At 38.8% G+C, this 15,032-nt stretch overlaps 1 protein-coding gene across 6 annotated transcripts in view; it reads right to left on the bottom strand.

The window, feature by feature from the left end:
- Positions 1 to 15,032, bottom strand: part of LIMA1 (LIM domain and actin binding 1) — an 89,091-nt gene that overhangs the window by 21,257 nt on the left and 52,802 nt on the right. For all 6 annotated transcript variants that reach the window (XM_072797947.1, XM_072797949.1, XM_072797950.1 and 3 more), the window contains exon 4: positions 13,498 to 13,962. In XM_072797947.1, the coding sequence (XP_072654048.1) occupies positions 13,498 to 13,962 (465 nt within the window). The remainder of the gene's footprint in view (positions 1 to 13,497; positions 13,963 to 15,032) is intronic.

The following is a 15,032-nucleotide window of genomic DNA, read 5'->3' as shown; positions in this document are numbered from 1 at the left end:
CCTTGAACTAAATCTAAAGTGCTTCTTATGTCACAGAAGATCACCAGTTCCACATCTAGTCCCTACTGCCCCTGAGTTTTCCCTTCCTCAACCTGTACCCTCCAGGAAAAGCTGGGAGGTCTATGAGATTGTAAATGAGTTCCCTTCCCCTTATTGCCCTTTTATCCTTCTGTTTGTTGTTTTAAGACTCAGTGGAGGCTGAGCAACATATTCTCAGTGAAGTCTACCTTACCCCTCCTACATAAATCTAAGTAGTCCTTCCTCTCTTTCCAAGGTACCTGGTCACACTTCCACTCCAATGCTTATTGTGTGTCCCCTCTACTGGACTGGAAGCCGACTGAGGGTAGGGACCACATTTTTGTTTTTTGAATAGAAATGTGGATGGTTAAAAAAAAAAAAGAAAAAAAAAGAAAAAAAAAGAAATGTGGATGGTACAGATTTTTTGAATAAATTATTTTGTGATCCCTGTAAATCACTACATTAATCTCTCTAATCTCTAGGGTAGATGTCTAATTAAAGTCACAAATTATAATTTTTAAGACTGGAAAAGTAACCTAAGAGGCCATTGATCATGCCAGAATGTTCCCAGACATAGTACACACAGAATATGTCATGTTTATTCAGCTTGTAAGGAAAACCTTCACCCAGATCCTATCATTCAAATCTCAGTTTATTTCCAGATAGCTTGAAGCGGGGAAAAGATACCTGAAATCTAGTATGACAAAAGAGTAAAACAGCATCATTCTGTATTCAACATTGTTATTAAACCTTTAAGTTCAATGGACTAATAACTCCACAGTAAAGTTTAAGGCTGTGAACTAGCACTATTTCAAGTCCTTCCCTGCCCCCAATGGAGAGAGAAAACATGAGCCAAGTTTGTTTGTACCATACCCATGGCAATAGTTTCTTGCAAATTCGATATACATTTAATAAAATTTCTCTCCAGTCAGCTTTGTTAACTATGTTATTAATTGATTTAAAAAAATAAAATAAGCTGTAGCTACTCTAACCTTGCCATATCATACTCAAGTCAGATGTACCAACATCAACCACATCCACATGACTCATATGATGCAACACACTCGTGCTCCAGGCGCAGCCCCCCATCTAGAAATGAAGATCACCAGCTGAAATGAAAAGATAAATTTGGCAGGACACCTTCCCCATCCACGTTTTTAAATTTTCGAAGCATTTTTCATTTGCAGATAATTAAAGGAAAGTCCAAAGACATATTCCAAATGCTGCATCACTGTAAGAAGGTTATTATAAAAATTAGAATTTTCTGGACTCAAAAAGGGGAAAGCCTGGAAATACACTTTTTTTTTTTTTTTTTTTTTTTTTTAAGCAAAAGGGAACGGGTTCTGTATCCTTAAGAACAAAGGGATCGGGATCCCTGGGTGGCGCAGCGGTTTGGCGCCTGCCTTTGGCCCAGGGCGCGATCCTGGAGACCTGGGATCGAATCCCACGTCGGGCTCCCTGGTGCATGGAGCCTGCTTCTCCCTCTGCCTGTGTCTCTGCCTCTCTCTCTCTCTCTCTGTGACTATCATAAATAAATAAAAAAATTAAAAAAAAAAAAAGAACAAAGGGATCATTTCAAATATTTATATTTTGTTAAAGGTAAAGTTCAAATATGATTCCAAGAATATGTGTTGTATCACAACTGCAGATAGTTCAGTTTTCTGTCTGTACTTTAGTCAAATCTCTCTCTGTTTCACGCAGAGACCCTGCCCTGGCATTACTGGGAGCAAACCCATTTAGAAGCAGAACATATGCCTTGCCAGGACAGGGGCTTATTTTGGTTTTAGAGGCATAAAATTTTCCATCTTTGCTAGCTTTCTTTAAACCTTCAGGTTAAATAAAGTTAAGAGCCTTTTTCTTTTTTAAAGCCTTCTGACACATGAGGCTATCAGTACTTGAATTCTTTTCTTCCAAGCACTAAAAAAGTAAATGTACAAAGCCATTTGGTCTTAAAGAAAAAGAGAGAGAAATGCCTCTGGAAATCCAGCTATACTGATGCTGGAACACAACTCTGAGATGGGAAAGCTTTTAATGAGATCCCAGATGAAGCACTAAGCATTTCTTTCAATACCAGTTCACTCCAAATCACTCAAATATGGAGAATAACAAAAACTCAAATGCATTTACAATAAATTTTGTGATCCTCATTTTACAAGTAGTAGTCTGAGGTACAGGAAGAAGGAGGAGTTTCCTCTAATAATTCTCAAGGAAGCAGAAGAACACAAAGAGAAAAAAATACCCAACAGCCAGGAATTCTGATACTGAAATACTCTTCTGTAACACATTTTTATCACATTTCAGCACTGTTTACTCAGATGCCTGAGGGAGCCTATTAAAAGCAGGGAGAAAAGACAAGACACTTTAAGACTTTCTGGAATTTCCTAAGGCTTGGCCTCACCCCACCCCACAAGTCCTCCTTCCTGTCAGCTGACTATAGTAACTCTCCTTAGTGGGACGGCCCCTTAAAGTACACTCTGAGAATCCATAAACCAAACGCATCAACACATACCAATAAGAGAAAAAGAGCTGAGGGCTTTGAGCCAGTAGTCTGTAGAATTTCTTTTGTCTGGAAAATTTTCTTAAATAAAATAAAATAAGTGGGGTCCCAAATACCACATAAAAAGCAGGATTTCCTATGCCCCTAATTTTTAGGAAAAAATTCTATTTAAAAGTTGATTCTCAACACTTTAATTTACCTCCTACCTCTCTCAGTCACTTCCTTTAACCTTTCAACTTTGACCTTCCTTCAGACTCTCATCCCTCCAAAGTCAAGGGTAGAGGAAGGATGATCTTTAGGGAAAATGGGACTTTGTTCAACTGTGCATAGGGTGTAAATAAAACCTAGCCCTAATTTCTCAAAGTACTGAGAGACAAACTTTTTTTTTTTTTTTTTAAGATTTTATTTATTTATTCATGAGAGACAGAGAGAGAGAGAGAGAGACAGGCAGAGGTAGAAGCAGGCTCCATGCAGGGAGCCTGATGTAGGACTCCATCCTGGGTCTCCAGGATCAGGCCCTGGGCTTAAGGCGGAGCTAAACCGCTGAGCCACCCGGGCTGCCCCAAACTTCTCTTTCTTCAGGTAGAAGAAAACAGGAAAAAAAAAAAAAGATGGAGCTCTTTTAAGTAAAAATAATATATATTGAAGGAGCACTTATATTCAGGTTGTGGGATTTCGCTGTTTACTGTATTTCTAAGCATTCTACAAAAATTATGTGTTACTTATATAATTAGGGAAAAAAGTAAAGAAAGGAGAGGCAATACTTCATATTTATTGATATGAATAGGTAAAAATGATAAAAACCAAATGCTGACAAGGTGCTGGAGAATTAAATATGCCCTGAGATTATGCTAGTAGTGTTATAAAGTAGCATAATTTTTAAAAATGATTTTATTTATTCATGAGAGACACAGAGAAAGAGAGAAGCAGAGACATAGGCAGAGGGGGAGGCAGGCTCCCTGCAGGGAGCCTGATGAGGGACTCAATCCCAGGACCCAGGGATCATGACCCTAGCCAAAGGCAGATGCTCAAGCACTGAGTCACCAGGTGCCCTAAAATAGTGTAATTTTTGAGAATCAGCTGAAAATATTTAAGAATGTTTAATGAATTATGGATTTAAAAAAAAAGATTTTGAGAGAGAGTGAGCATGAGAGAGAGAAAGAGAACATGATCAGGGGGTAGGGGCAGAGGGAGAAGTAGACTCCCCATTGAGCAGGGAGCCCAGGACTCCAGGATCACGACCTGGCCGAAGGCAGATGCTTAACTGACTGAGCCACCAAGGACCCCCGAATTATGGCTTTTGATCATGAGAACATTACCTCAATAATACTGCCCTCCCATCAAAATAACTAAAAACAAAATGTTTCTGCCAGGATGCTTAGAATTTTTTTTATTAGACTAGAAAAATATCTAATTACTGGGGCATGATTAAACTATAAATGAAATACTAAATTGCCATAAAAAAGATAACCACATGAACTAGGAAAATACATAGAAAGGTCTATATAAAAAAGACCAAAAAAAAAAAAAAAAAAAAAAAAGACCAAACAAAACTGAGCACACAGGGACTAAAATCATGTAAAAACTAGTTATGCAATGATAAGAATCATTGTGCACAGTTCTTTTATTCTTTTTTCCTGGTGAAAGTCACTGTTTTTTCATGGTTTACTTGGCTTTTTCTTCTCCTCTCTGGTTTACTGTGAGGTAGGGGTGGGGGGCAGGTAGAGACAAGCTTCTAACTCAAGAGTTTTCGTACAAATCTCTTGCATTCCAGTGTATTTCTTCTCTTCATTGCCCTATGCTTTTAATTCAGTTACAAGACTATAAAATGTGGGAAAAGGGAAGACGGAGAACTAAAGTCTTTGAGAGTATAATTGCTATGTTTTAAATTTTTCCTGGTGGAGAAAGGGGGACCCTCTTACACTGTTGGCGGGAATGTGAACTGGTACAGTGGTACCAAAGGTGGTCACATTTCCCCTCTGGAAAATTGTGTGGAGGTTCCTCAAAGAGTTAAAAATAGAGCTACTGTATGACCTAGCAATTGCACTGCTGGTGATTTACCCCAAAGAGGTACAGATGCAGTGAAAAACCGAGACACCTGCACCTCAGTGTTTACAGCAGCAAGTCCACAATAGCCAAACTGTGGAAGGAGCCTCAGTGTCCATCAAAAGATGAATGGATAAAGAAGATGTGGTCTATATATGCGATGGAATATTACTTATCCTTTCATTCAGAAAGGACGACTATCCACCATTTGCTTCAATATGGATGGAACTGGAGGGTATTATGCTGAGTGAAGTAAGTCAGTTGGAGAAGGACAATCATTATATGGTTTCACTCATACAGGGAATATAAAAAAGTGAAAGGGATTATAGGGGACACGAGGGAAAATGACTGGGAAAAATTAGAGAGGGTAACAAAACATGAGAGACTCCTAACTTTGGGAAATGAACAAGGGGTAGTAGAAAGGGAGGTGGGGGGGGATGGGGGGATGGGCACTGAGGGGGGCACTTGATGGGATGAGCACTGGGTGTTATATGTTGGCAAATCGAACTCCAAAATATATATATATATTTATATATATATATATAATTTTTTCCTGGTTTCCTTAGATTTCAGATAAGTAAGGCCATGGCCAGTTGTTTTTACCTAAAAAAATAATTACAATATTTTTTTAATTTTAACTTTTTAAAAAAGATTTTATTTATTTGACAGAGACAGCGTGCATAAGCAGGGGGAGCAATAGAGGGAGAGAGAGGAGCAGGCTCTCCACTAAGCAGGGAGCCTGATGTGGGGCTCAATCCCAGGACCTTGAGATCACGACTTGAGCTGAAGATAGACGCTCAACCAACTGAGCCACCCACACACTCCCAGTTATGATATTAATGAAGATACTGTTACATGGTAGAGAGAGGGTACTAAACAATTTCAGTCCTTGTTCGGATATTAATTAGCCAATCCCATTGGGCGTGTCAGTTAACTTCTCTGACCTCAGCTGTTTCCATCTACGCATTAAGGATTTTAATATCCTAACTGTCTGAGAGCAGTGAGCTGGATTAAATAACTTTATGGTCCTGTACAGTTCTAGGATTTATGTCAAAGATTTTGATAGGGATTTTTCACTCACTGTAACTCACTGATGAGTTAGAAGACTAGAGGAAATGACTAATATGTTCATCTGGATATACACACCTATGTCGTCTAATCCAGGACTGAGTCTGATTCCAGAAAGATAAAGGTGGTCATATTTGAGGGGGTAAGTGAAGTCTTTTTGGCTACTCTAATGGAGCCAATCTTGCTTATGGAATGTTCCAGTCCTTTGACATTCCTTTTCAACATGTTTTTGTTTTATTTTTAACTTTTCAACACATTTTATTGTAATGAAACTGGCTAGAAACCAGTAAGCAGATGGCCTGAAACCAGTAGTTAGATGGCCTGAAAGTAAACAGAAAAGAGGTGACTGGTCTCCAGTTAGCATATCAAGATCAGTCATTTAGGACAACAAACAGTGAGAAATATCAGAATTCCTTGACCAGTATTTCTACACTTGGATCCATTATTACCTTACCACGAAAGCTGAAAGAATTACTGTTACTAATTAAGGGTAAATAAAATTAAATTTGTACTGGTGTGACATCTTTATCAGAAATGATCTGCTAGAGACCAGTCAAAATAACACTGAGAGCATTGTACTTACATTTTGAAATTATAGAAGATACAAATCATAGATGAATATAATAAATCAGTACAAAGTTACTTTTAGTAGAATATATTTGAGAAAGATGGCACTGATAGAAAACAAAGATAATGTTTGTGATTATTTAACAAAACCAGTTACTGTATTGACATTTAAAGCTCTAGCAAGGTATCTATTTGGAGGTTTAATGTTGGGTCAAATTTAAGATTTATGATTTGGTGATTAGCAAATTAAAGATATACTCCCCTACATTAGGATGACTATATTAGATCATATAGTGATGTTGACAGTTATTCAAGTCCCTTTCCTAAGTCTATCTTAAAATTATTACTTTAAGATAGCAATTTATACCAATTGTGCACATCCTCAGAATTTTATTCTTCTTGAAATATAATTTCAAATGACTTACTTAAGACATTAAGAAAGCAGAAGAAAAATGTTATTAAGATAACATTAAGGGCAGAAGACATGAACAGATATCTGTCCAAAGACCTACACATAGCCAATAGGTACATGAAAAAATGCTCCACATCACTGGCCATCAGGGAAATACAAATCAAAACCACAATGAGATAACCACTTTACACTGGTGAGAATGGCTAAAATTAACAAGACAGGAAACAACAAATGTTGGTGAGGATGTGGAGAAAGGGGAACTCTCTCACACTGTTGGTGGGAATGCAAGCTGGTGCAGTCACTCTGGAAAAAAGTATGGAGGTTCCTCAAGAAGCTAAAGATAGATACCTATGACCTAGCAATTGCACTACTGGGTATTTACCCCAGAGATACAGATGTAGTGAAACAACGGCACACTTGCACCCTAATGTTCATAGCAGCAATGTCCACAATAGCCAAACTGTAGAAGGAACCAAGATGTCCTTTGGCAGATGAATGGATAAAGAAGATGTGGTATATATATACACAATGGAATATTATTCAGCCATCAGAAACGAATAATACCTACCATTTACACTGACGTGAATGGAACTAGAGGGTATTATGCTAAGTGAAATAAGTCAATCAGAGAAAGACAATTATCATATAGTTTCACTCATACGTGGAATATAAGAAATAGTGTAAGGGACAATTACAGAAGGAGGGGAAACTAAATGCAGAAAAAAAATTAGAGAGGAAGACAAACTATGAGAGACTTTTTATCTCTGGGAAACAAACTGAGGGTTGCTGAAGGGGAGGCAGGTGGAGAGATGGGGTAACTGGGTGATGGGCACTAAGGAGGGCACATGATGTGATGAGCACTGAGTGTTACACTATATGTTGGCAAACTGAACTTAGATTTAAAAAAAAAAAAACATAACAGTAAGTGGATAAGAGAACACATATATTTGTTAACCAAGAAAGGAGAAAATAAAATGCTATGGATAATTTTGAAACAATGTAGAGATTTCCTATGGACACCTACTCATTCTTCAAGAAGGCAAATATAAATTGTTTCTATGATATAGATTATAGATTGGTTGGCTATAGATAGAATATCTAGTGAACACAGATCAGACTTTAGCTTGGTTGCCTTATTTTCTCAAGGGCTTGCTCCAGTACACCAACATGTATACACTGTTATATACAAGTTACAGAAAGCTAAACAAAATGTCAAATGTCACTTCCAGGAAATTACAAGAAGAAAACCACAAAAATTTTGGTCTGAAGAAGGATGGTTTTATTCTCCTATTAACAAGTGCAGCTTTTGTTGGTATTTTGGTGCTAGCCATTCATATAATGATCCTGGTGATAAGAGAAACAAATTCTAAGGGAAATTTAAGGGCTTAGGAGTCTAAAGGGAGAAAAGTAGTAAACAAGTGAAAAGGGAGCTGGGGGCAGCCCAGGTGGCTCAGTGGTTTATCACCACCTTCAGCCTGGGGTGTGATCCTGGAGATCCAGAATCAAGTTCCACGTCAGGCTCCCTGCACGGAGCCTGCTTCTCCCTCGGCCTGTGTCTCTACCTCTCTCTCTCTTCTCTCAGTGTTTCTCATGAATAAATAAATAAAATCTTAAAAAAAAAAAAAAAAAAAAAAAGAAGAGCTGGGACAAAGGAAACTTCTGTTTTTATTTTAGATACTCCTATTTTAGCTGAATGTACTGTTTTGCCTTTGTAATATAAGTTAATGTAATTAAAATATGACTAACTGGACACATTAAAATATACCATATAGTGGGGAAAAAATCAGAAAGAAAAAAATTTCTAAATAGTTTTTTTTTCACTTATGGGCAAACTTTCTCATTATTTTCTCTTTACAACTTCCCATCCTTGATTAGTCTCTGAAGAATGAGCAAATGAGTGAGTTTACGTGTTTTAGGAAACAATCATTTTTGGTGACGAGGTTCTCGCTCTTCTTCTCTCCTTTATTTCTTTATCTAAGTCTTCTCCTAGAAAATGGAAACACTTCATGGAAGAAGCAGTACTCCGCATTTGTATCAAAGAATCAATGGATATCCACAGTCTAGTCTTATTTTCTTGCATTACACCTAAGTGGTTCAATCTTGACCCAAGCAAAAGACAATACTTTAAATAGGTTATGAAGGTAGAAATATGTCATCCAAATACCTGGCCTTTATTCTCCTACCGAAGGCTTTGTGTGAACCAAATATGGAATCAAACAGGAAGAAGTGAGACTTAATGAGCCTGTCACATGCTCCTTACATTGCTTGGTCATTCCAGGGCATAAAAGAAGTGGTACTTAATTTTTGAATAACCACATCCTGACTTCTAAAGATTATGGATTCAAATGTCAACATGATGATAACTGAACATCAGTTATGTCTAGTTAATCAGCTATCTTTTTCATAAAAGGATGTCCAGAATAGTTACCTCAGCTACATAAAATCCAGATCAACATATACATGAAGTTAGGATTGCTAAACCACCTCAGTATATGCCACTGTGTGTGTGTGTGTCTTTTTCCTAGTAATGATGGTAGGTTATATTAGTCCATCCACCACTCATTTGCTCTAGGAATTAGAACTATCATGTTCAACTGAACCATCTGACCTGAATAATGTATCTATTCACTAAAAGTAGAGAAAAAGTGAGGAAAAGCCTTTAATCAATTCTTATTATTTATAAGCTATTTGAATTCTAAGCTTTGTTTCTTCCTTTTATTAAATAAGCACTAAGAGCTAAGTCATTGTACTAACCACTGGGGAAGAAAAACATCATTACTTTGAAAGAAATTACAGACTTTAGGAATATACAAATTTTTAAAAAATATTTTATTTTTTAGAGACAGAAAGAGCATGGGGGAGAGGGGAGTAGGAGCAGAGTGTGAGGGACAAGCAGACACCCTAATCCTAGCACAGAGCCCAACGGGGGGGGGGGGGGGGGGGCTTGAACCCATGACCCCTAAGATCATTACCTGAGCCAAAATCAAGACTCAGATACTTAACTGACTGAGCCACTCAGGACCCCAGGAGTATACAGATTTATACATGATTATTAAGGGAAGCATAATATAAATGCCCAAACAGAAGTAAAAAGAAAATTCTATAGCAGAGTGAGAAGGGTTAATTTAATCTGAGAGAAACTGAGGTAAGTTCTCACAGTTTTAACAGACCTCGAGGAGTAAGATTTCAGAAGTCAGTGATGGGGGGATAGATGTGAATGATTTAGAGAGTGGGGAGTGATCCAGGGTTTAAGTATAAGACTTGCTCTGAGACTAAAAGGTAACTTGAGCTCAGACTGTGGAAGAACCAAATATTGAATATGGATTAATTTTGAGGCATCAAATTTTCTTTTCTTTTTTTAAAGATATATTTATTTATTTTAGAGAGAGAGAGAGAGGAGAATGAGCAGGAGGTGCAGAGGGAGACAGAATCTTAAGCAGACTCTGGGCTGAGGATGGAGCACAAAATGGGGCTCGATCTCATGACCCTGAGATCAGAACCTGAACAGAAATCAAGAGTTAGATGCTTAATGGACTGTCCCACCCAGGCACCCTGGGGCATCAAAGTTCCTGATCTAGGGAGTCAACAAATTTACAACTCTATTTAGAAAAATAAATCGCAAGAGTGTAGAGAATGGATGTGAAGAAAGAAAAGAGGCTGGATAGAGGTCATAGCAATATTATGGGACCAGACTGAATGGCGCATACTTGAGAGATGTGTGGAGGGTAGGCTTATTAAGATGACTTAGTAAGTGACTGGGGAGAGGAGGCAGGCAGAAGGAAGAACTGATTCCAAGTTTTACTGACAAGGAGATTTGGTGCATGGAGATGTATTAAGGTACACGGGGGTAAAGCAGGAAAGACAATGGATTCTTTTTTAGCTTTCTTAAATGTGAGTGCCTAAGGGATTTTCAAAGAGCGATGTCTGATCTGGCAGGCAACCAAAAAGATGAGTCTGAAGCTTGGGTTAAGAATGGAGGATTAGAATCTGGTATGGGGAGCAGCCCGGTGGCTCCGCGGTTTAGCGCTGCCTTCAGCCCAGGGTGTGATCCTGGAGACCCAGGATCGAGTCCCACGTCGGGTTCCCTGCATGGAGCCTGCTTCTCCCTCTGTATGTGTCTCTGCCTCTCTCTCTCTGTCTCTCATGAATAAATAAAATTAAAAAAAAAAAAAAGAATCTAGTTTGGGGATTCACCTCTTGGTGTCATGGAAAGAGATTTTTCACAAAGAGAGAGGAAAAAAACAGGAGGGCAGAGACCAGGAAGGAAAGTAGACAAGAAGAGAAACCATCTCAGGCAAAGGGAGCAAGAGAGACTAAGAATTGGCAGCTCAAGCCAATTAACTTTGTCTCCTGTAAATAACTGATAAAAAGATTTAGGAGGATTTGACATTAGACCTTTTACTTCCATTATCTATGTGCTCTCAGACCCGCCCAGCTCAGATTCAGTCCAGTTCTCTAAAATTACGGAACCAAAGTTTCACACAATTTGTACCTACTCTATTTGTCTCGCTAAGGTACTAATTTGTTAGCTCTGAAATATACATTCCTTCTTGTAGGCTCTAGCTCCTAAAAAGATTTCTAGTGTCCCTCCCATATTTCTTAGAGCGTCCTTCCAAAGATCCAGCTATAGAACTTCCCGATTAAAGCAGTATCCATGTTGGGACGCCTTGGTGGCTCAGTGGTTGAGCACCTGCCTTTCAGCTCAGGGCGTGATCCCGGAGTCCCACACATAGGGCTCCCTGCATGGAGCCTGCTTCTTCCTCTGCCTAGGTCTCTGCCCCTCTCTCTCTCTCTGTCTCTCATGAATGAATAAATAAAATCTTAAAAAAAAAAGCAGTATCCATGTTAATTAAAGCTGAAATTATGTTAACAATAACCACAATGCAGTTTCAAACTAGTTATTCCTTAAGCTAAAGTAGACAAAACTTTTTTAAACATTAAAAAAAATATATTAGATGAAAACTTTTTAAAAGTAAACTAAGCAATTTCTAACATGGATAATGATGCTTATTTAGGAACAGCTATAAAACCAAGGGCAGCTCTGTTTTACTAAGCAGTCCATTAAGTGACAAATGCCTATTTAATAAGGAAGTTTTAAAAGGCACCTAAAAAAGCCCAGGTCAATCTTAGACACACCCCCCTCGGCCCCTATTTTCCTATACCATTAAAAATCAGGCTGCCTGCCCAGTGCTATTAGAAATCTAGAAGGATCTTTATATGAGGACTCTTTCTCACTCTGACCAGCCACAAAGTGATAGGCTTGTTCTGACCCATCTCTCATCAGACATTTATGAGAAAAAAAAGTCTCTCACCAGATCCTTACACATAATCAGCATTTTTGTTTGCTGCAATCCCAGTCATTTCCTACCTTAGGCCAGTTTCGACATGCACTAGGCTTTTGCACTGAATCGACATTGTGTGTGCTGGCATGACATCAGCCGTCCTGCCCCTAACAGGGTCTCTGAGGAGGAGGCTTACAATGGTGCTTTGAGTCACAACAAAACCCCTTCCTCTCTATTTAGGATTTCTGACATTTTCCCCCTTCCACTTAAAATTCTTCCTATTTAAATTAAAAAAAAAAAAAGAAAAAAGAAAAAGAAAACTAAAAAATTTTTTTGTTTTATTAAGACTCTAAAGGAGAAAGGAATTGGCAGGCCCAGAGGGCTAAAAATTGAGAGGGATGAGAGTTTAAGAAAAGTCATAAAACTGCTTTGTGGTTACATCTCTTGCCAACTGGTTTCAGTGTTAAAATAGAGCTAAAACTCAGGCACAGGAAAGAGTTCTAGGCTTGCAGACCTTTAAAAATTCTTACTACATCCTCGAAATAGATGATCCTTTAAACACCCAAGAACTTTTTTCTAGGCAGGAAAGCAATAGGCACCGCAAATGATGGGAGGAGATTAACTAAATCACGTCAGACTTAACCGATGATTATAAGACGAGTTATCGAATTTTTGTCTCAGAAAGAAGGTCTTATACCATTACTTCACACATGTAGGGATTTGGGCCAAATATTTAGCTTAAAAAATTTCAGCTTTCCCATCTAGATGGAATCGAGAGAAAATGATGGCTTTGCTTCCTGTCAGATCTGTTTATTTCATTATAATGACTGTTATAACAAACCATCCCCATGTACAAAGCCAGATATGCAGGAAAGTATGAGAAAACTGGAAAAATTTACCAGTTCAGCCATCCCTGGACTGTGTTATAAGTCACCAGCATATGTAACTCATTTTCTAGTTAAGTAATTCCCTCTGGGTACCCGGTCTGCAATCCACACGAAGGATCAAATTTCATTAGCAGTTGTAGGAAAATGCAACCCTGTGCATTTGCAAGTCAAAACTCCTGAAGGCTACAGCTAGTCTGGCTATCCTCATTGATTTTGCCTGGGAGAGGATTTTAGCTGATAGAAAACATTTGTTGGAAGGCACAGATGAGGAAGTTGAGAAGAGAAGGAGTCAGCTAGCATAGAGACAAGTAAGCCTCAGTCTTAATGTTAAACTCTGGCCTTAACACTCAGCCTGCAGCTGTGTCCAAGCAGAGAAAGATTCAGCAGTAATTCCACCCCCAAAGCTACAAATGACAAAAGGCACAGGAAGATAAATTAAAAGGGCAAGCGTACAAAAACACAAAATCCAATCTGCACCAAACTGCCTTCATTTCTAGATACTAACCTGAATCCCAGTATGTGCTTGATTTCACGGGAAACTGGGTCAGAGACCCGCAGATCTTAGCCTCCATGTAAATAACTCGAGACTGTTAGTTAATTCCTTGAAGTTTGAATCAAAAGACATACTGACCACCACTCAAACTGTCTAGATTAGAAAAAGAGCTTTGTTTCGTTACTTGAATTGGCTTTCTCAAGGTTTGAAACCGGCCCAGTCCTTACCTTGGTTTGAGTCGGTTCACCTTTCTCAAACATCATCTTAAGCCTGTTCAGCGGAACATTGTATTTCTCTATTTTGTTTGCGCCTTCTGTGTTTTCACTGATTTCAGGTTTTCCTACTTCATGCCTGGGTTCTCCTACACACGTTTCCATTTTTTTACTTTCTTTCGAGGGGTCTTTAAGATGCTCACTGCCCTCAGTGCGGGGATACGGACACTGAATTAGGGCTTCAGGAGGTGATCCGTGCCTAGGTCTGGGGTGGGCTCTTTCTTCCTGGTCAGCTTCGGCCTCAGAGGCAGAGCTTCTTGCCACTTCACCCGGAGGATGGTCGCCTCCGGGTCTGACCTCAGTGCTGCCGTTTCGCAGGGAGTCTGGGTGAGGCTCTGTTCCCAGTGCTGGGTTCTCCCACTTCTTCTTTAACACCGTCAGGATCCCCCTCCTGCAGTGCTGGGGGAGATTTTCAGTGTTCTAGAAGAACAAGAGGTAAGTGCCAGTTATAACTTGCCTGTTGAAACATTCAAACATGTTCTTTGCAAAATGAAAGTTAAAACTCTAAGCTGCTCCTGGTCCACTGGCGTTTCAGACAGCTGTGAATGGTTACAGCCCTGCCACATGGAGAAAGCATCCACCCCGGGAGAGGGAGAGGGGAAGAGAGAAAAAGTCAGGAGCTGAAGCAGGAAGTGATAAAACAGGATAGCCTTATAAGGACAAAATGAGAAGAAAGGAGAGCCCAGATCTAATGATAGTTACATGGGAGACAAGGGATTTTTTTTAATCCAAAGATTAATAAGGAAAACAAGAAAGAGAAAGCAAAATATTAGGTACTTGAAACACTGCAAATGTGCATTAACACAAATCACAAAATTATATGGCGAATCCTGTTTTTTTTTTTTCTTTTACATATGACAAAGATGAAGTATAGCTGAAACTATGCAATACCCTACTTGTGGGCAGTATCATCAAAGATTGAAACTATTTGTAGAACTTTAAAGAACTCACCAGATTTTTACGTGTATTTGCATCAATGATATTTCATCATATCTGACATAATCTACATGCATATGAAAAGTCAGTCAACTTTTATTTTTACATAAGAATCTAATCCTCTTTTCCCCTGCTCTTCTCTACACGTTTATCCATGTATAAATTCTCAGTTATCAGAAAATTTGCTATTTCACAGATCCTCTGGTAGAAAAATATCCAGGCTTCATATGAAAACACCATCACCCACCTTCTTGACTGAAGGACACACATTGACACATCTAAGGGAGTTCACTTTCACCTGGGTCAAAACGGAATTAATTTATACATATAAGATTGCAAACAACCTGGAAACTGCCACAATAACAGAGGAAACATGCTTGATGAACTAAATTCAGTGTCCCATACTCTGAAAGCATTCCTATAAATAAACTGAGCAGCACCACCTCCCAACAAACCACGAACTCCAATACCTTCGTACCCTCCGTTCCTGTGGTCTGTGACTCACGTCTTTCAACTAAGAAAGAAAGGACAAACCACCTAGGACTGAAAGACTT

This window comes from Canis lupus, chromosome 25 (genome assembly GCF_048164855.1).
Source record: "Canis lupus baileyi chromosome 25, mCanLup2.hap1, whole genome shotgun sequence".
NCBI lineage: Eukaryota > Metazoa > Chordata > Mammalia > Carnivora > Canidae > Canis > Canis lupus.
This window is presented reverse-complemented; position numbering and strand designations above follow the sequence as displayed.